At 36.8% G+C, this 21,260-nt stretch overlaps 1 protein-coding gene across 2 annotated transcripts in view; it reads right to left on the reverse strand.

Annotated features, from left to right (window-relative positions):
- Window positions 1–17,003: 17,003 nt before the first annotated feature.
- Window positions 17,004–21,260, reverse strand: part of EDIL3 (EGF like repeats and discoidin domains 3) — a 388,195-nt gene continuing 383,938 nt past the window's right edge. For both annotated transcript variants that reach the window (XM_045565716.1, XM_045565717.1), the window contains one exon: window positions 17,004–19,986. In XM_045565716.1, the coding sequence (XP_045421672.1) occupies window positions 19,837–19,986 (150 nt within the window). In that variant the 3' untranslated portion in view covers window positions 17,004–19,836. The remainder of the gene's footprint in view (window positions 19,987–21,260) is intronic.

Raw genomic sequence — 21,260 nt, forward strand, 5'->3', positions numbered from 1 at the left:
GGAGACAAGCTCTCACGGTGGGGCTCAGGTGGAGCTTGGTGAGGTGGCTGGGGACCCTGGTAACCACGGGAACCTCTGCTCTGAGTGAGGGGCGCTTGCTGGGACTGGGAGACTGAGGACAGTGATGATAGTTTAGATTTGGAACACCACTGTGGGGCATGGACGGGAGCTGGCCAGGGAAAGGTAAAAAGATGACTGCATGAGGAGTCCGTAATGAATCAGAGAAGAATTTGTTGAGGCAGAAATCTGCATAGCATCTGACTGTCTCCTGAGCTGACATCAGTCCAGGTACAGGCCTGTAAGAGACAACTTTGGGGCATGGTCTAAGGGTAAGGATGTGTAGGATCAGTGTGCTGGAAGCATGTGGCGAAATATGCAGAGAGGGCCATTTATCTAATCACATGATGAAATATTATTTTTATCTACTATGTGCCAGGCTCTCAGTGAGTATTTGTTTGAAGAGTCAGGGATGCTGGTAAGGTAGGTTCTAGATGAGTTAGGGTGAATCCCTTCCATCTGAATGAAGGGAATGAAGGTCTGAATGAGAACCAAAGGCAATTATAAGACAGGAGAAAGTGAGAGATCCTAAGAGGAGATTGTGGTTAGAGAGTTGGGCATTAAAGTTTAAAATAGCAGAGAAGCAATATCCCTCCACGATGACAAGGTCTTAGAAGCGGAGTAGCTGTCTTCCCTGAAGTGAAGGATGTGGTAGACGTGGGGAAGTCAAGGCGTTATGAGGCTAGACATGTTTGCTCAACCCTTCTCGTCCTTCAAGTTGCTTGACAAGAAGACAACTTGACTTTCGGGGCAGGCCTTTAAGCATAAATAGGCTGCTTCCAGATGAAAAAAAGCGAGGAGGGAAACTATAGTTATAGGGGAACAGCGTCAATAGAGAATCAGAGATATGAAAACCCTTTGAGGCAAACTATCCCAGTTGTTGCCTTAGAAATAGTGGAAACAGCAACTGTTTATCACAAGGGCAAAGAGAGGTTTAGGTCTATCCTAGGTAGAAATCCTCTCTGAGTGGCAGCTTCTCAATGTATTTAGTAATATTAGATTTTTGAATGAGATCAATCTCTGTTTACAATAACAAAATAATTCCTTTAATCATGGATTCAAGCACATTGCTTATAAAACTACACATCCAGGCTTTGAAAAATTCTATGAAAGTATGCAACACTTTCATTCTCATTTTCATGCACACATAGGTGGGACAGAACTCTTGACTTGTAGCCAAATAATATTAGCAGCGAACATGCATGTACGTGCATAATTCAGATCTTGGGATTCATCAGACAGCTGGATGACGGTTATGCTTTTCCCTCTATATGCTAAAAATCATGAACAAATGGCTTTATGGGTTCATAATTCACAATGTATTCACACTGTATATCAGTCAGTCTGAAAAATAAAAATGTTGGTAACAGTTCAGCTAGAATCACACTATAGAGTGAAGTGCCCCACAGGTAACAGGGCATGAAGATCCTATGACTAATTACCAGCTCTGTTCAACATGCTCCTCCAGCAAGCCTGAGCCCCGTGTGCTGCTGTGAGCTTGGGCTCAGGAGGGCACTGTGATACTGAGCAAAGGGGAACAGCAACTGTGTTCTCAGGGACCAGAAGAGAGCACGAGTTAATATTGTATCACAAAAGAGGATTGCCTGAAGTGGCCGTGCTCAGGCTGTTGCTGCTCAGTGGAGCAATTTAGTAAAGTAGGCAGAAGCCGTGCTTTTGGCGATACTTGCCTCCATACGGGATAAGCCCACTTCTGGATCTTTCTGATATATAGCCTACAACATAGTCTTCCTCTTCATTATTTATACAGTTGCTGCTTTAATTCAGCTCATCAGCCCACATCCAGGCTACTTAATAAATGATCTCCTCCTTCTCTCCAGACATTCTGTTCGCTTTTTCAAAGTGTGTTTCTCAAACACTATTACACTGAACTTACGCTTTCGAAAAGCAGATTGCTAGCTGTTTACTAATATTTATTTTCCCTTTCTTTGATGCAATAAACATTTTAGCTAAAAAATACTTTTCCCTGCTTCTGGGGTAGCTAGGTGTGACCATGTGATTAGATTTTGTACACAGGGATATGCAGAGAATTAGTGAGTGCAAATTCTGGCTCATGGACTTGGAAAGTAGTATGTCCTCCTCTTCCCCTTTCTCCCTACTTATAAGGGAGATCTGATAGTAGGGCCTGGATTAATCATTTGAGGGTACCTGTTTAAGGTGGAAGAGTAAGAAGATGGAAGGTGTCTGGGACTCCAATGTCATGATGTTGCCCTGTCAGCGCTGGATGGCTTATTCTTGGATTGTCATGTGGGAGAGAAATAAACATCCATGTTTTTTATGACACTATTATTTTGGCCTTTATCGTGGCAATAAAACCTATATTCTACAGTACTTTTTAAAAAAAAAAGTCTTCATTGACTCTCCGTTGCTTAAAAATAAATCCATACAGCCAAGGAGGGCATTTAAGATTCTTCCCAATCTAGGTTCAGTCCACCTTTTTCAGCATGATTCCTTGTCAATAGCCTAGCTCTAATGTCACCACCTCCGTGCTGCTTTCCTAGCCTCCCTGCAATAATTTTCCCTGGCAGACTTAATTTCCTCTTCCTCAGAGCCTGCAGAGTACTCTGTGTGTGTGTGAATCACATTTACTTATAATTGCTTGAATTATAATTTGCATTTATCCCCCTCACTAGGGATTATTCCATTACATCTTAATGGCCAGAAGTAGACTGTACCCCAGGCCCCAGCCCTTAGTCTTCTTGTCAACGGCAAAGTGAACGGCGGATAATCAGGATGGGCACGAAATCGAGGAATTTGTGTTTCTTGAGGAGTGGAACTCTGGATGAAGTTGAGTTTCTGTTAGGAAAGGGGAATGGAATGAAGGTTTGGAGGTACTTTATACTCTTTTCGACTGAAATGCCTTTGAGTATGGGGCAGGGAAGAGGTGGGGAGACCAGGAAATCGAACGGCATGGTGCAGATGCCTTTGGCTACTGGATTCAAGCTGGAAAAACAGTCCCTGAGCAGCTGTAGTTGTTATTGTGTATTTCTAGAACTTTGAAAGATAAGGAGGAAATCTGCAGACTAGCCCCAGAAGGGATAGAAAGGAATTGGGCTAGTGTAGTTCCTGAGAACAGGCATGTCTTGTTTCACCGGATGTGGAGATGTCCTCCAGTGTATCTGACATTGACAGCCACCCTTTGACACGCTGCTTCCTGCTGTCTCTGACTGCCGCAGGCCCGTTGATACCTAGTGCAAGAAGTTTAGTTTAGCTCCTTTATCTCATGCCCAGCACTTTGCCTTAAACAGAAAATTACTTAATATCCTCAGTTGTCAACATTTGCAAATGAAGAATTTACTGTCTTAGCATTTTAAGTTTCCATCGAAAACACTCTTCTGCTCCTATGTGTACCCCAAACATCTAAGCCCCATGAGAAGGGTCTATGTATGGATTAGAGATTTAGGAATTCTTGTTATACGAAAGCAGGAGACAATGGGGAAAATGCACCCACTTAAAGTTCCAAACTGATTTTGAAAATAAACATTGACATGAAAACCAATTATATAATTTTTGTTCTTGTGTTTTCTTGTTTTTCAACTTCTGAACAAGCTTAGCACAGTATAGAAGGCAGAATGCTTAATGAACAAATCGAAGTTTGTCACATAAACATAGTGGTTAAGAGTGTGAGTTCAAGGTCAGATTGTATGGCTTCATGGCCTAGTTCCATTTTGCAATAGCAGTCTACTTAAACTTGCTGTGCCTTGGTTTCCTCATATGTAACAGGGAGCTAATATTACTGTCTACCGCATAAGCCTCCTGTAAGAACTAAATGAGATAAATATATGAGGGCTTCCTTTAGTGCTGCACATAGTAAGTGCAATAAATATTAAAGCTATCCATTAGTATTTTATGTAACATTCATTTATCAATTAAGACTCCTTTTCCTTGACCTCTTACATAGCCGGAGACAATGGACTGTTACAAAAATCATATCGTGTCACAGGATTGGTGACCTTATAAAAAGAGAATGTCAAGAATCCAATATCTTCTTTTGCAGCATGATAGGATATGAATTTAGAGACTATAAGCTCTTGTCTAAGTAATGATTTCAGATTTGGTTCAGACAAAGAAAGAGTTGCTATTATGTTGGTTTATGTGAAGGTGTGGACAGGGCTGGCATATGGTGGGACTTTGTAGGTAGGTTTTTGTAGGTGGTAGTGGATAAAATCATAAATGTGGTGGGGGAAAAGGAATCTTAAAATTAACCCACACAGCATTTTTGGCACATATCTTTATGTTGGCCACCCCTGAGACAGTATGAGGGTTTGAAATGGATTTATGCCCAAATTCTTCATGGCATAATTTAAAAGATTTTAAGCAAAATATGCTGCCACAATGAACACACACTCTATGCTTTATGAATGGCCTGTTTATTGCCGTGGTTCCGCACAGCTAGAACAGACTGGTCTAAACCAGACAAATTCATGCAGAGTCATGAGGTTGTGCTTTAAATCTATTCCTCACTTCTAAATCCACTTTCAACTACATTAATGTGTAGATATTGCAACGAAATATACTAGGTTGTGCACCCTTTGAACAACTCTGTGCACGCCACTATTTAATGTGGAGCATGAAGGAATCTCTGATTGCCAGACTTCAACGTGTTCTTCCTGTCTGTGTGGGTCTGACTGCAGGAAATAGCAGCTCAATCTTTGAAGCAAAGACTTTTCCTCTGCCTCTGAGAGTAAATAGCCCCAGAAAGAGAAAGCTTCCTCACTCCAAGGAAGTCTAGATAAATGTGTGATAGGAAGGGAGAGGGCTGTGGGTTGTGTCTGTCAGAATGACACCTGAAGGAAGGCAGCTGGCTCCTGCCGAGCGATAAGGCTAAGGTTACCCAGGCAGAGATAAAAAGCTCACTTGGTCAAAATACATTACAAACCAAAAAGGTCCCCAACAGGAGTTTTTAGCTTTGCACCCCAAGCCTTTCTCTGAAAAAAAAAAAAAAAAAAAAAAAAAAAAAATGACAATCTGTTCTGATTTTTTGAGGGGATGTAAGAAGTGTACTCTACTTGGTGGAAGGAGGGCAGAAAACACACACTTCCTCACTCTCTCTCCCTCCCCCGCCCCTGATGGAACACTTTAGGAGAAGAAATCATTGCAAAGAGGCAGAATTGACAAGAAAGAGAATTTTATTGCTTGAAACAGGAACTTTTACTGCTCCAGATACAGGCATTGTTGGTGGTGGTGGTGATATTAAAAGTCAGTTAAGGAGTTCCAGGAATAAAGCATCTAGATGTATAGGGCCACGAAAAATCTCACTAACTCAATTCTGTGGTTGGTGTCTCTCATTTATAAATCCTTAACTATTTTTAATAAACAGGCATTTCTCCTCACTTCCAGGTAGCTCCTTTCCCTTCATAGTTTACCCCCACTCCATTCCAGTGATGCCACTACACTGATTTTATGGGGTGTTATTTTCTATGGTTTGTATTCCCTGAAAAATTTGCCTGCGAAATACAAAGTCGTGCTATCACTTTGACCAGCCTCTTTTCATACTGTAGAACCCTCCTTACACCCCCAACCTCTTTTTTAAAGACTTACTGGTTTCTGGATACTAGCCTTTCCTAACACAAAAATTCTCTTTTGTTAGCTTCTTTGAGACGCTATTTTAACTTCTGTATTTTTTTGCAGTCCTTCCAGCAATAATTCATAGCGTAGCAGGAATTCCTGAACAAGAGCCTGAACTGTTTACCCATTGCCAATTCAGATCTGTCTAAATGGGCACGGCCACCAGGGGGCGCTGTTTGAGTGAGCTTCTGTGGGATCCCAGAGGAGAGACCAGGCGAGACACGTAGAGCCTCGTGGACTTGCAGGACGGGCAGGCCTCCTGTCCCTCTGGGTAGCTTGCTGGGTGGGAAAAGAACTGCTCTTGTAGAAATAAGGAAACTGTCAACGTTTGAAAGGTGGTGGGCAGGGGTGCGGTGCTTGACGGTTGGATGGGGAGGTGATTTTTTTGAGCACAGCATGGTGGACATTTCAGTTATCTCCAGGCATAGATTTAAAAAAAAAAAAAAAAAAAAGCTACAGCTGGAAATGTGGATGAAAGGGGCCCAAGCACGAGACTGTAGCTTCATGGGGATTTCAGTGGTGGGTTCACACAGGTGTGTTCTGCTGATGGAATGAGTAACAGAGGTGAGCAAAGAATAAAGGATATTTTTGTTGGCACCAGTACAGGGTTTGTTGGGGCAGACTGTAGGGGCAGCTACAGTGATACTAATGTAAAGGACCAGATTATTAGTTTTCAGAATGATAGAGGAAATTGTGCATGCCAGAAGATGGAAGAAAAGGAAAATAGCATTTATGAACACTTCTGTGGACCTCTTTGAGCTAGAAAGGAGGGATTTGAAGAGACCGGAGGTTCCAGGGATTCTGCTTATAGTGGGTGAGTCAAATTTACTGTTTTGATACCGTATTGAAATCCTATCTCTAGCAGGACTTGGGAAAGAGTGTCTTGAATATTTTTTTTCACATACACATCAAACAGTATCTATACTTCTTGTCACAGACACAAGGTATTTAGACCTTCAAATGTGATAACTTTCCATTTCCAGTACGTCCAAATCATGATTTTTTTCCCATATAAGCCATCTTTTCTTTGGTAAAACAAGAATGAGAAAAAGCAAGAGCAAACTTTAAGGTCTGGCATTTTCCTCCCTTCAGATTTCTGGGAGAGAATCCCATCATAAACATGATATTTATCTGTAGCTCCTCTACGGTAATACTGGTCTACAATCTCTCACAAAGATGGGTTCTAGAGCACCATTCCATTAGGCTAATAGTCTTCCACATGGGGAGTGACTGACAGACATGTCAATGATGGCTTTAACTGAAAGTTGTGGTTGGCACAGTTCTGGCACCGCGAACCTTAGAAAGATGCTGCCACAATGAACACTCCTCGGCTCTATGAATGGCTCCTTGAAAGCTGTGGTCGTCTGCCACTGGAACAAGCTGGATTAAAAGAGTTCTGTGTGTAGTAGGCTTTTCCAGACCTGCAAACTGACGTAAAAGCTGTTTTTTTAAAAAAAATATAAAGCTCCACATTTGTATTTTGACAGCCATGTATGGGACAATAGGAAAGTTGAGGCACATTAATGACTACGTTCAAAACATGCTTTCTAAACTAAAAAGGTAGTAGATTCAGAGACTTTAAGAGTTTTAGATAAGTTAAACCTTTACAAGCGCGTTTGTTTTTTTTTTTAAGCCTAACCAGCTATTTCTGAATTTACAAGTAGAAAAATTCAGGATCAAAAATGAGCAGGAGAAAAGGAGAGGATGAGGAAGGGGAGAGAAAGAAAGACAGAAACAAACAGCAAACAGGCAGAGAGAGAGAGAACAAAGCAAAATTTAGAAAAATACTTTCAAAGATCAAAATGTTTTTACTTCTCTCAGTTTACCTTCATTTATTTATCAGTTCCCACTACATCAAATTGTAACTATAAAAAATGACATTTATTTTAGTAACTATGAATAACTTTTCATATCTTTTTTCTGCGGAATACAATTACTAAGAATTCTCACATATTTTGAACTACTTAATCTTACATATATTTACTAAACATATAATTACTGCCAATTTCATGTAAAACCCTCAAATATAGAAACCAAAATATATATTGTGTCACAATTCATTGTGATTTAATTTAATGAATTCTTGCAAGGGCTTTAACTGTTTGCAAGCTACTCAGCCTCTTCATTTTGCTGATAGGGAAACAAGCTCAGAGAGGTTTAACATAGTTCTGTTTATGAATGTGGCTAACAACAGTACATGAATTATAAACTGATGTGTGTCTTCTCCACAGACTTTCATACCTTTAATTGCACTCTTCTTCCAATTCTTTAATTTCAAGTTAAGACAGAGAAGCTATAGTCTAGATGTCACACAGAAATATTTTGGGGAGATGCCTGGCTGAATAAATTACACCTCCTCCCCCTGACACTAGCCAAGACCCTCTGAGCTGGGGAAAAAATGAGCGGCAGAGAGGAAGAACAGCTCTCCTGCGTTGGTGCGGCGTCTGCATTAGACCCTGTTTCCCCTTTGGTGGTGTGGAGGACCGCAATCGAGACTAGAAGGGACCTTTTGTGACCCACTGTCAGTCCAGAATTGTGGGAGTTGGCGGCCTCACAGATGTGCTTAGGTCATAGTGTTCTGGGAGCCCTGGAATGAAGGCGGTTGAGGCAGGGTACGGAGAGTGAGGACAGCTCCACGTCTGCCTCCCTATGGGGAATCTCGGGAGAAGCTGTATTTGCTCATTTGTTTATTCATTCATGCATTCTTCTAACACATACCTACAGAGAATAAATAGATGCCTGAGTAGGACTAAGATTCAGCAGTGCACAAAAGCCCCCTTCATGGACTTATTCTAGTGAATCTTCCCAAATGCCCAAAGAAGGATCCACTGCCAACTAAAGAAGTCATGGTAAAGCACAGCAGCTTCGGATGGCACAATGGAGCAGCAAGTGGCCAGACAGAGAAAAGGCCACCAATATGGATGACAGCTGGGAGGCTCTTGCTAGGATAGGATGACTCTATATATCTCACCCTGCCAGATAAAATGGAAAAGTGGGTGTCTCTGTTCCACCAGCTCACACGGCTTTCTGTGTGTCCTAAAGCTTAGACTCAACCCCAGGATGAATGACTGGCAGCAGAAAATTGGTGACTTCAAGGAGAAATCATTAATAGGAAAGTCGCATATTTTATGAATTTACTTGGAAATCACTGAAGGGCTTCTTTTTGTACTGGGCATGACTTAATTATTTTTTTTTTGTGTTGGATGGTATTAGGTGAAGTATAAAGAAAGTAAAACATTTTTGTATACCTGAGTTTGTGGTATGTGAAAATATGCCTGCCACAGTTAGAAAAAACAGAAATAACATCAAAAAACCTGAAATTTAGTAAGCACCTATTTTAAGTGTCAGGGATAGGTATAGGTTTCATATACATATATATATACATATAAAATATATATATTTCAGGTCTAGTGTGTATATGTATGTGTGTATATATATATATATATATATATATATATATATATATATATTTTTTTTTTTTTAGAGGAAAAACTTTCCAGAGGAAAAACTCCTGTAAAGTTGCAGAGAGGATTTGAACCCAGGAGTGATGTCTGATTCTCAAACATGAGATTTTTCTTTTAAAGGGGAAAAAATAAACAAAATCTAGTTTCATTAACTGAGATTAAAGATACCAATTCTTTGCATACGTGGACACCTTAGATGTGTCAATTTAAAGAAGGTATATTCATAAAGGGGAAGAATCTGTCTCTTGTCGGCAGATGCTGCAGCATCTTATAGGCCCTCTGGTGCACTCCCTAAGGATAGACTGGGAGAGTTAAGTTTTCAGATGGAATGTACAATTTAAAACACCAAACTTAGAATATAATAATAATATTAAAATTTATATATTTCCAGTCTTTGAATGTTGTCAGACGGTTTGAACCTGTGAATAACTACTAACTCTTTCTTTGGGAACAAAATAGGTAGCAGAGGTAAGAACATAACTCTCAAATGGATTACTATTATTTATTAAAAGTTAACTCAAAATACTAAAACCATTTCATTGGAATGAGTCTCTTCTAATAAATGTTGGCACTAAAGTAAATTTCAGCTGAGCAACAGTTATCGTTTCAGGGCTTGAGTTTGAGATAGAGGCCAATTACATTTTTATTTAGGCAGTGTAACATAAATTCTGAAGCACCAAAGGATATGCCAACAGAAAAAAATATGACTTGTATAAGGAAACTATTGCTTTTATTTCCATAGGATTGTGTGAGTAAATAAATGCAAACCAGAAGCTAAAGTAAGAGGTATGTGTCTTTAATATTTAAATGTCTTAAATTTTTATCTCTCGAGAGTGTAAATCAATGACTCTCATTTCCCGATAATTTATATGAGTGTCCTAATGGAAGTTGTGGTGGAAGCCCCTCTCAATTTAAGTTTTCCAAAACACAACAGTCTGCCATTCACTTCATTTTCTTTTTGGTAATATGCAATATAAATCATACGCGGTAAAACAAATGTACAAATACTCAGTTTTGTTAATAATTGCATCCCTGCATAAATTCTTGATTAAAATATCATAATTAACATACTTTGAAGGAAAAAGTAACTCAAATATTTTGCAAATAGCATGAAAAAGTAAATCTTGGCAGATTCAACATTTTACCACTTAAAAACATTTTCTTAAAGAAGGGTCAGAAACAAAGGTCTTAGGCATTTACATAAAGGCATCAATTCAATAAAAGAGCTTTTTCATTTGGTGGCAGGCAGTTGGTATCAGCTCCTCACTCTGACTAAAATTCTGGCATCGTTATTAAGCAAGGTCTCTAAGCTTACGCAGAATGTCGACTTGGTTATCTGGAACCCCAAATCCAAGCAAACGAGTATCCACTCAATAGAGATTTAATGAATGAATAAAGAAGATTCTAGAATTTTTGTTTCCTCTTTCTGTCTAATATATGTATCATCTGATACAGTCTTACAATAACTAGTCTATCCATTTTTGAAGGTAGGAATAAGAGGGAGAGAGAATCTCCATACTCATTTTAGGAGCAACGTGTGATCTATAGCACAATTTGTGGAGGGGAGATGGGAGCAAAAGCTGGAATTTTCACTTTTATGTTTAGGGTTTTACTAGGGTAGGACATTTTCAGACTATGTTAAATGCATTGCACAATTGTAAAATATCCGTAGCCTCGCATGCTGGAAGATTGTCTTTAATAAAAACATTAGGCAGGCATTGGAACTAATCAAGCCTCTGTCCCCAACATATAAGATGCCAATTTTAAAAGGGTGCTACTTTTGCGAATATGGGTTTACACAGAGGTACTACCTGTGGACTGACCTTCCTTAGTACTTCAGTTTGCCAAATCGAAAAGAGGCTGGATTTTGATTTTGCACTAATGTTCTTTGGTCTGGCTACTTTGTGCCTAGCACAGCTTGCTCAGCCTTACACAGCTTCTCTGGACAATAGTTTTATCCTTGATATTTTCATGCATACTTTTGTTTTGCCATTAGCCAGCACTCAGTAAATTTCTTAGATGAGAGAGTGCCTTGCACACATTTCAAATCACTATTTGCTGTGCAAATGTCTTTACAAAAGAAATATGAATACATATATGACAATGTTCTTAAGAAGGAGATGGATATTGGCCCAGACCAAGATCTGGAATAACTTAATGTGCAGAAATACATTAGAGATAATCAAGTACTCACAGTAGACTACAGCCTGAACATTCATCAGCATCGTGAGTACTGCTGGTAAATAAGCCTACTAAAGGATAAACAACTAAGGACCTTAAATGATCTTCTCACCACATTCAACATTTCTTATCCAATTTGGTGCATTTTCAGAATGATCACATTTTCAGAAGCTTATTTAACATTGAGTAGGTTTAGAAAAAATGAAGACAGACAAAAAAGCATGGATATTTTCTTTTTCCAGGAAAGGACAAGAACAAAGTAGTTATAAGAAGACAGTAACTACCAGTTCTCTGACTTTAGTGAAATATATGGATTCAGCTTCACTAAAGATATGAGTCAAATATTAGATAAGATTTATTGTCCGTTAGAATTGGTAAAGAATTGCTTGGGTTATATGGTAGTTTCTTGAACATACTCAGATATTAGATAAATTAACCTAAAGAATTCAATAATTAAACATTGCATTCCAGCATTGGAGGTCCCTTAATTCCAGTTGTCTAAGATTCTTTCAGCTTATTCTGGTTCACTGATGAGCAATTAACAGAGAATAGACTATTTAAATCAAGCTATGGAAATTTAATTTATTGATTACATGAGGTTATACAGGGTTATCTATAACTGATTAAGCTCCTAATTCTACTAATTAAAAAGTCACGGGGGGTGGGGGGAGACAGTGCCCAATCTGTTTGTTAAGAAATTGGTTCCCTAAGTTTGTTGTGTGGTTACTGTACTTTATTTTCTAAGATATTATTTACTGTTCAGCTTCTGTTTTAGTCCAGAGTATGTTAACTCTTTATTTTTTAAAACAATTTTTATTGATGTATAATATTTGTGCATATTTATGGAGTACATAAATATGGATATTTTGATACATGCATGGAATGTGTCATGATCAAGTCAGGGTATTTAGGATATCTAACACCTTGAGCATTTATCATTTCTTTGTGTTGGGAATATTTCAAATTCTGTCTTCTAGCTATTTTGAAATACACAATACGTTGTTGTTAACTATAATCAACCCTATTGTAGTATCGAATATTAGAACTTGTTCTGTCTAACTATGTATTTGTATCCATTAACCATCCTCTCCTCATCATCCTCCCCCCTACACATCCTTTTCATCTCTTGTAATTATCATTTTACCCTCAACCTTTGTGAGATCATGAGAGTATGTTAACTCAAATATCAAGAGCTGGAGCTTGAGACAGGGTGGTTTTGTATTTTCTTAGTATTCTTTGGAGTTTTTTTAAATGGAAATTATGTGGTTTTACTGTAGAAATTATGTGATTTCACTGTGGTTTCTCTTATCTATAGAGCACTATTTTCAAATTTTTCTGAAATATAAATATTTTTGATTATTGCATTAAAGATTTCATGCTCTTTAAAAGGGAATAGTCCATTTACTGTGTCTTGGAACAGCAGATGCTGTGACATCTTGGGTTTATATTACTTACCTTTTAAAAAATTAACACTATCAGATATCTCACAGTAATAGTTTATTAACTGTTCAGTCACTTGTGGATTCTTTCTTTGTATACTCATATGATGATCAACACTTTACCAATTAAGCAGTTATTTCAAATATATGTTATTAGGTAATTCCAGTCTGTTAAATTATTTAGGACAATAAGAGAAATTGAAGAATAAACAATTATTGACATCTTGGCTGGAGGCAGGTCCTTCCTGTTGTTCCTGTACTAGTATGTAATGAAACACATTTTCAGTGCACTTGGACTTAAAAGAAGAAAGAGCATTGAACTAGGGTAAGATGTCCTTAGATGTACCTATAAATTATATCCTGGCAACATGGGCAAATCTCTTCACCTCTTTCAGCTTCTCTTGGTCCTCTTGCAAAGAGGACATGTTAATCCGTTCTTCCTAGAGTTATCATGAATAGTAAATTGGATGTTTCAGGTGTCACAAATATTAAATCTGACAGTTTTAGTGACATTTCAGATGTTACCTCTCCCAGAATGCCTTCCCTGATCTACCTCACTGACTAGTATAAAAGCGTGTGTTCTGTCTTCTCTTTGCGTATGGGGCACGTCTTTGTGATAGCATACATTGTAATTGTTTGCATTCTCATCTATTCCTAGCCCCATGCTCTACACTAAGAGTTCCTGAAAATCAGAGGCACTCCATCTCTGTATTTTTGGAGCATCACATAGTGGCTGGCACAAAATAGATGCTTACATTTTGCTGAAAAAAAAATGATTAACAACAAAAAAGTTAGATAACCTTAATAGTTTCTTAAGACTAATACATTAGTTTCTCCAGTGTATTATTTATGAAAAAAATTAGCATTTCATTATTTCTCTAGTGAAAACATATTTTAATATTTTAAAGGACCTGTATTATAGCCTGATGCTATTATTTGGAGACATTTAAGTGGCTGTGATATGAAGTTTGGGTAGGACATTACTCCAGCAAGGAATTAATAATACCAGTTTCTGAAATACAGGATTAGAAGGTTACAATGAGGGTGGAGAGGGCACCAGGTTATAAAAAAATCCACTTAACATGCATCAAAGTTTATTAAAACAAACAAACAAAAAAGTAACTCATAGATCTGCATTACGATTAACCCAAAGCGGCAGGTCCTCCACAGGCCACTCTGACTTAAGATACAAGCCCATCTTCATGTCATACCCAATACTTGGGTGCATCTTCCCTGGCAGAATCAACAGCCAAATGTAGTGGGGAGAAACTAGTGTTATGTTAGAACATTTTATGGGGAGAAAGGCAAAGGGCTTTACCTACCACATAGAAAAAAACTCACAAAATTCTGTTTTTAATATCTTTATTTTTTCTCTTTAAAAGATGCTCAGGCCTCCAGCAGCACACTTCTCTCTCACTACTAAGCCTCCAATAGCCTCATGTTGATGGGATCCATGCAATTCTGGCTCTAAACTCGAATTGGCCACCCAGCAGCTAGCAGACAACACCCATTTAGAAAGCGGTTCAGAGATTGTGTTGCGGTGTTTGCAGCTTTTATGTCTGTGTCTCACAGTTAGAAAAATAATTTACCCTGTGATCAAAAACACATATATACTTAGGAATATAATTGAAATAAAATGTTTTTAAAAATAATTTTTACAATGGACTTGTATTTTTCTCTCCTCCCTCCCTTCTCCTCCCTACTCCTCTCCTTTCTTGTTCTAATGTATTTAATTAAGAAAAAAGACACTAGTTCTGACCCACCAATTTCCCTCCATTAGCAGTTTGGAAAACATTATGTTACTATTGTTTAAATACAGCTCTTGGAGTCTCAGTCCACATGCCGAGCATCTTATCAAGGTACTTACATCACTAAGGGGTTTTGTTTTTTAAAGAGATGCTCCTACTGTTAAAAACAATATTTTTCCTTATTATTACCTAAGACACTTGAGAACCAAGGAAGTAAAGCTGCTTAAGGCTGATTATTTAGTGCTTCCTGTACGATACGCCATTTTTAACTTTGCTCAATTCCTCTGCTCTGGGCCCAGGCACAAAATGCCACTTGCCTTAAGGAGCAGTGTGCTATTCAGGCCCATAAGATTCACTGGCCTTCTAAGGTTCTTTTCTTGAAAGGCAAAGCCTTTTTATTATTTTCTTCTTTAAATCCCTGCTATATAATCAGTAAAAAGCAGAAAAGTTATAGAACATGTGTAAATCCATGTCACTTAAGTCATTTAGTATGGGAAACATTCCTTGTTTCTTGGTTATATGCAGGCAGTCTACTCCCAGCTGTCTTCCCGTTCATTCTCAGCAGTGCTTTAGCCTCGTGCTTACATAAGTTACCACAAAGCTGTTTCCACATTGGCCCTGGGGGATGTATTGTTTCAATGCACCATCAGTCTCTCTGCCAACACTCCCTTTACAGGTGGCTGCAGGTTGAGCTTACCTTGCAGTTTATCATCATTATAAACATCTTATGTGTGGGCATATGAAGGGCACTATGGGGATTTTACATACATATGGGACAGTGTGGTTCATGCCTTTGAGGATGTTAAAATAAAATTCAATCAGAGGCAGTCACCATACGCAATGCTTAATCATGTCATGTGGTGGCCATTTGCGGATGGTACTACACCATATTTCCAAAGCATTAGTGTTTTCAAATGACTCAATCAACTTCTGCCAAGTTATGCAAAAAACAACTAAATGATGAGCCTTTTCCAAACATGTTTATCCATTTCTGCTACTAAATTCATGTCACAGAAATAACTTTTTGAGTAAGTGCCACTGGTCTTCTGTGGAAAACACTTTATTTGGTGGCAATGTTGAAACATCCAATATGAATCATAAATATTTATTGCAATAGAATCAAGAAATTCTATTTCCTTCTTCAAAATCAATAGAAAAATTGCTACTTATGCTAGCTAGGTATTCTTTGTCTTTGTAAAGACAAATGACCATGCATTCTGTTTCAAAGCAGTTGAGACATTTCTCAACAAGCAGTGTAGTTTAATTCTCTATTTTACTTGCTCGGATAGAAGAGTCCTTTTGCATCTCGAAGGCTAGAGACAGTATTTTTCATAAATAAATAAGATACTACATTGATTGTTAATTTTTTAAATTAGCCTTTGGGAAGAGAGATAGAAGGCACTGCTTTTCTGGCAGTAAAAATTAATGTTTCTCAAAATCTTTACTTTAAGGGACACATGCAAAGCTGAATTGGTAGATATTTTTAAATTTTAGCTTACACAGAATATTTTCTATCCATGAAGTTATTAATACTTTTTTAAAAAACAAATTTCAGACTTGTTGGGCTTTTCTTCTTGGAATTTGAAATGCATCTGTTACATTTGCATTTTGAATCAGCAATTTTAAAAGCCTCATAGTTGAAAATTTTCTGGTGAATAATTACTCTGCTGTCACAATAAATTTTTACCCTATATAAATGTTGTCATGATGCCTTTTTAGCTGTATTGAAAATATATATGGATAATTGCTTTTATTTAATAAAAGCACATTTGTGTATGTTTGTGTGTGTGCAACACTTAGACAAACAATGCAACCCCACTGAACCACTCATATTAAATGCAGTTAAACAGGAACATGTAGAAATACATAAACATATTTAACAGGTGAGTCCTGAGAGCTATCAGAAATTCATGGAAGCTCAAATAAGAAGTAAACCTTTAATATCTTAATATTTCCCTTAAATTTTTTGAATCCTAAGAAAATGTCAAAAAAGTGGGAAGTACACAGATTTAATATGTCACCAGTGACTTCCACAGAGCCAGAAATATGATTTATAAAGAACTCAAGTGCCATAATTTTCATTAATAGCTGAGTTATATGGTAATTACATTATTAGTGTTGTGTTATTGCTTAGTACTGCCTGTACCTCTTCATTATACTCCTGAGCATCATGAACCAAAAAAAACAATAGAAACAATAGCAGTATCATCTGATTAGCAACGGACAGATCAGCCCTGGAACACAGCACTTTATACATGAGGCAATAAAATGTCTTTGGATTATCAATATTCTAGTAAAATTTCCATAACTAAAAGGAGTAGGATGAATAACCTTTTAATAACCTTTGAATGACCAATTTAGCTGATGTCAACATATATTTGTTGTTATTTTGAATTTTCTTTTATCTATTTAACAGCCCTGGACAAAGAGAAAATAAATCAAGCACGTGGTCAAGACTAATGGGCATTCACATTCAGACAATTTGTGTATTCATACAAATGTGTTTAATTACAACTGCTTCAAAAGTATCCCAGGTTTTCAAAAGTTTATTTTAAGTTTGAAGACTAGACAAGGTCATACTGATTTTACAACATCCTACATGATATAAGTATATATACAAAGAAAAAACAACATTGGGATATTACACAGCTTGAAAGTTTGCAAAGGTTATTTGTGTCATAGTTATTTCTGTACTTACTGACACATCAGATGCCAGAATTGAGTAAGATATTTCATAATTTATTGACTAGCAAAGATATAATCGTTAGTACCCCAAATCTTCAAAATTCACACCAATCTTTATGAAGTCATTCAGAAAGAGAAAGTCAACCCTAACATCAGAATTAGTGACTATAATAAATGCTTTTAAAAGGATGTAGATAAAATGGAGATGCTTAAAATTTTAATTTCATAAATTATAAAATGAACATGTAACAGTTAATATAGTGAAGACTAGGTGATTCTTTTGTGTATTCTGCTTATGGTATTTTATTTGTTTTAGTGTGAATTTATATGGCATAACTTTTTCTCCTCTTTGATGTCGTTGATACAAGTGACACAAGAGCTACTTTATCACTTTGCAGTAATTATCAATATTTACACATGTGGGAATCCTTTGCTGTCATCAATTTTGGGCATCATGGGACAATAGATATCCCATTGGACGTGCTGTCTTGTGAAGAGCATATAAAACAAGAGAAAATGCAAAAGCAAGAGAAAGCCATCTCAATGTCTTTCTAAAAGACATTGAATTTTAACCAACTCCCTTGGAAAATATTTTTTAAATAGCTATCAGTAGAAAAAAATTCAAAACATCATATAAAGACATCGGTAATTTCGACAAAGTAAACCATCACAAAGCATAACTCATAATTTTAAAAGTATACTTTTAAGAATGAAGAATCATGCATAATCTGCAAAGCAAAACAGCTAGAAATTTGGTGGGGGAGTAAACCTTGGAAGAAATGAGGGCAACTGGCTAGATGGTAAGTGTGTATGTTTTTGAACCTAAGTAATTATTTGTCACATCTTTAAAGTTTAGCAGATTAAAAATATTTTAAATTCCTAACTTCAAATTTATCTAAAAAAGGTGGTACTGACAACACAGAAATTTTGTTTTTGAAAGATGTTGTTGAAAACTGATCATCATTTCAGAGGCTTCAAATCAATAATTTCAAAATGAGAACCTGAAGTAGAAAGCATGGGGGCATGGAAACAACTAGTTTCCTTAGACCAACTAATTTTGCTTTTACTAAATAATGCCAATATGATTGACTTTCTCTTTAAATTCTTCACTGTGATTGAAGACCACTCCATATATACATCATTAAGAAATTCTGTTAACACATGGACAGACAAGACAGTAATAGTCTAGTGGCTTTTGTTATGCAGCACAAATATTAAAGGAAAAAAAAAACTTAGCAGTCTTGCGTAGGACCTTAACATTTCATACACATACCATCCTTTCTTTTCCAAGACCCTTAATTTAAAACTCCAATAATTCTGTCTAAGCCTAATAAAATAAATACTTGTAAAGCTTATAAATTAGATGTTGAAGACATTTATGGAGGCAGTGTGAGCTTTAATTTGAGAGACATGTCAATGGAACCTCCATTATCAATAACAAATTGTTACGATAATTGCTTATTTTTTCAGCCCCTTTGAAGCAAAATAAATAGAAATATATTTTCATCTTGAAAATGGTTTACTACTTTGTCATTAGTAAATACTCTGCTTCTCACAAATAACTACACAATGTGCTTTCCTGGGAAACTACCACCAGTTTCAAATCTTAATAAAATTTAGTTTCATAGGAAATGTGGAGATGAAGAAAGAAATGATGAGTACACTTGGCCAAGTTATGTAGTACCATGTTAGTATGTGCTAAAATTTTTAAAAAATAGACAATTCATGATTCTATTATTTTAAGGTAAATATAAGGCTACATAAATACCATTAAAATGAAGATTTAAATTGAAAGGGACATAATACATTATTTTGTTGTTCCTTTTTGCAAACTGGTAGTATGAGATTCTTTATAAATAAAGTATTTGGATATTATGTAGTTATAACTTCCTTCAAAAATAATATTGCAGATTTAATATACTGATATTAAATTCAGATCCATCTATTGATATTCAATCATGTTCCATGCTTATAAATAAAATGACACTTCTCTTAGGCAACTAATAGGAGAAAGTTAAATTAGGAAAAAATATTGAGTTATTCAGGCAATATGCAATATAAAGAATACAGACTAGAAGAAAAGGAAAAAGGTCATAAAATCTCTGATTAGAAATAATGAAAGTAAAATGAGAATTATATCAACTAGTACCTCATGTTACAGATTCTCCTTCAAATTTTGTTATAAACACTGATAGTGTTTGATAGGCACAGGGAAACAATTAGGATAATGTAGAGTCATTACAGAAGAAAAATACCTTATTGCTAACATTGCAGTATTCCTTTCATAAGAATTAGGTGAGTATTGATTGTAAAAGCTCTATCAACTCTTGCTTGTATTTGATGACTGTGAGATTTATTTACCCTTGCTATAAGAAGAAGGCTACTTTCTTCCCCTAATATATTTCAACCAATGTGAATAATTCAGAAAACAATGAGAAAAGTAATTCACAGTTAATGTGATGTTACTTAAGAGACTTGACCAATAAAAATCAAATTAAATCATTGAAAAGGCAGGCTTAGACCTCCTTAAAAAGACAGTGGCCTACCGTAATTTGAGCACTTTTTCATGAAAAAAAAAAAAAAAACCCATTCAGTTTCCTACAGATTTTGCACAGTTCATTCCATGGAAATACTTCTAGGGAAATAGAGAAGAGAGTTGTGGGATGTAGGGTTTCCTCATTCCTCCTCTGTGCAGCCCAGCAGCTCTGACCGCAACGTGATTCTCCCGTACCAGGACCAAGGAAGGATTCTTATGTGCCGTGCATAGATGGGAGGGTCAATGACGTTTTTCCTGTGGGTGTCATTGTCAAAATTGCCCTGGAAAACCTAACAAAGAAGAGCAAAAAAGGTCAATCACACAGACTTTTTTCCTTTGGAATTATTTTTCTTTTCTTGTTTGAAACATGTTTCCCAAATGTGATGTTTGATAGCTATTCATTTTGTTTTTTCTAAATATGTTGAAGCTTCTTTTTCATGATGATTTTAAATTAGCAGTTAATGACTAATTTAAAGAGTTAAATGAGGCAAAATTGTCTAATGCAGGAATACATAAGTCTACCATTTTTGTCTGTCTACTTCTCCCATTTTTTTTTAATGCAACAGATATTCATTGTTTTGCTTATGCCACAGGTTGACAATGGTCCAGCAGCTTACTGAAGATGTTTTCTTCCAAGGAGTCACTCAGAGATCCAAGCTGCTTGCAGAGTACACCCATCATCTGGAGCATGTGGCTTCCACATTAAAAGGGGGTAAGGGGAGGGAAAGTTGGTAGATTGTGCAGGATGTTTTAAAGAACAAGTATGGGCTGGCACGGTGGCTCACGCCTGTAATCCTAGCACTCTGGGAGGCTGAGACGGGTGGATCGTTTAAGCTCAGGAGTCCAAGACCAACCAGCCTGAGCAAAAGCGAGACCCCGTCTCTACTAAAAATAGAAAGAAATTAGCTGGACAACTAAAAATATATAGAAAAAATTTGCCAGGCATGGTGTCACATGCCTGTAGCCCCAGCTACTAGGGAGATTGGGGGAGAAGGATTGCTTGAGCCCAGGAGTCTGAGGTTGCCGTGAGCTAGGCTGACACCACGGCATTCTAGCCTGGGCAACAGAGCAAGGCTCTGTCTCAAAAATAAATAAATAAATAAATAAATAAAATAAAATAAAAAATAAAGAACAAGTATGGAAGCAGCTTACATCATTTCTGTATATCATTTCTCAGTACCTTTTGCTTACTTCTTCTCACATAGAGAATAAAATTAACCCATCCACAAAGAAGGCAACCTAATCAATGCTGTTTTTGAACTACTTTTCTTTTTGCTTAATCTGTTAATTCCTAGATCCGTACAATACTGTTGTGATCATTGTGGCTTATCATATCTTGACTCTTTGCATTGCGTGACTGTTCTCCTCCTTTCTTCTTTTGTTAAAAAGCATTTTTGAGTCTTTAATAGTCATTCCTTCCCCTTTAAAAGACTTTTATAATAACTTAAACAAATATCTGCTTCAGAAAAACAAAAGAAAATTAAAACACTGGAATCTCATTAGAAATGGCATTAAATTATAAATTAACTGGGGAGAAATTGAGGTATTTATATTATTTAATCTT

The sequence above is a fragment of the Lemur catta genome, chromosome 12 (genome assembly GCF_020740605.2).
Source record: "Lemur catta isolate mLemCat1 chromosome 12, mLemCat1.pri, whole genome shotgun sequence".
Lineage (NCBI taxonomy): Eukaryota > Metazoa > Chordata > Mammalia > Primates > Lemuridae > Lemur > Lemur catta.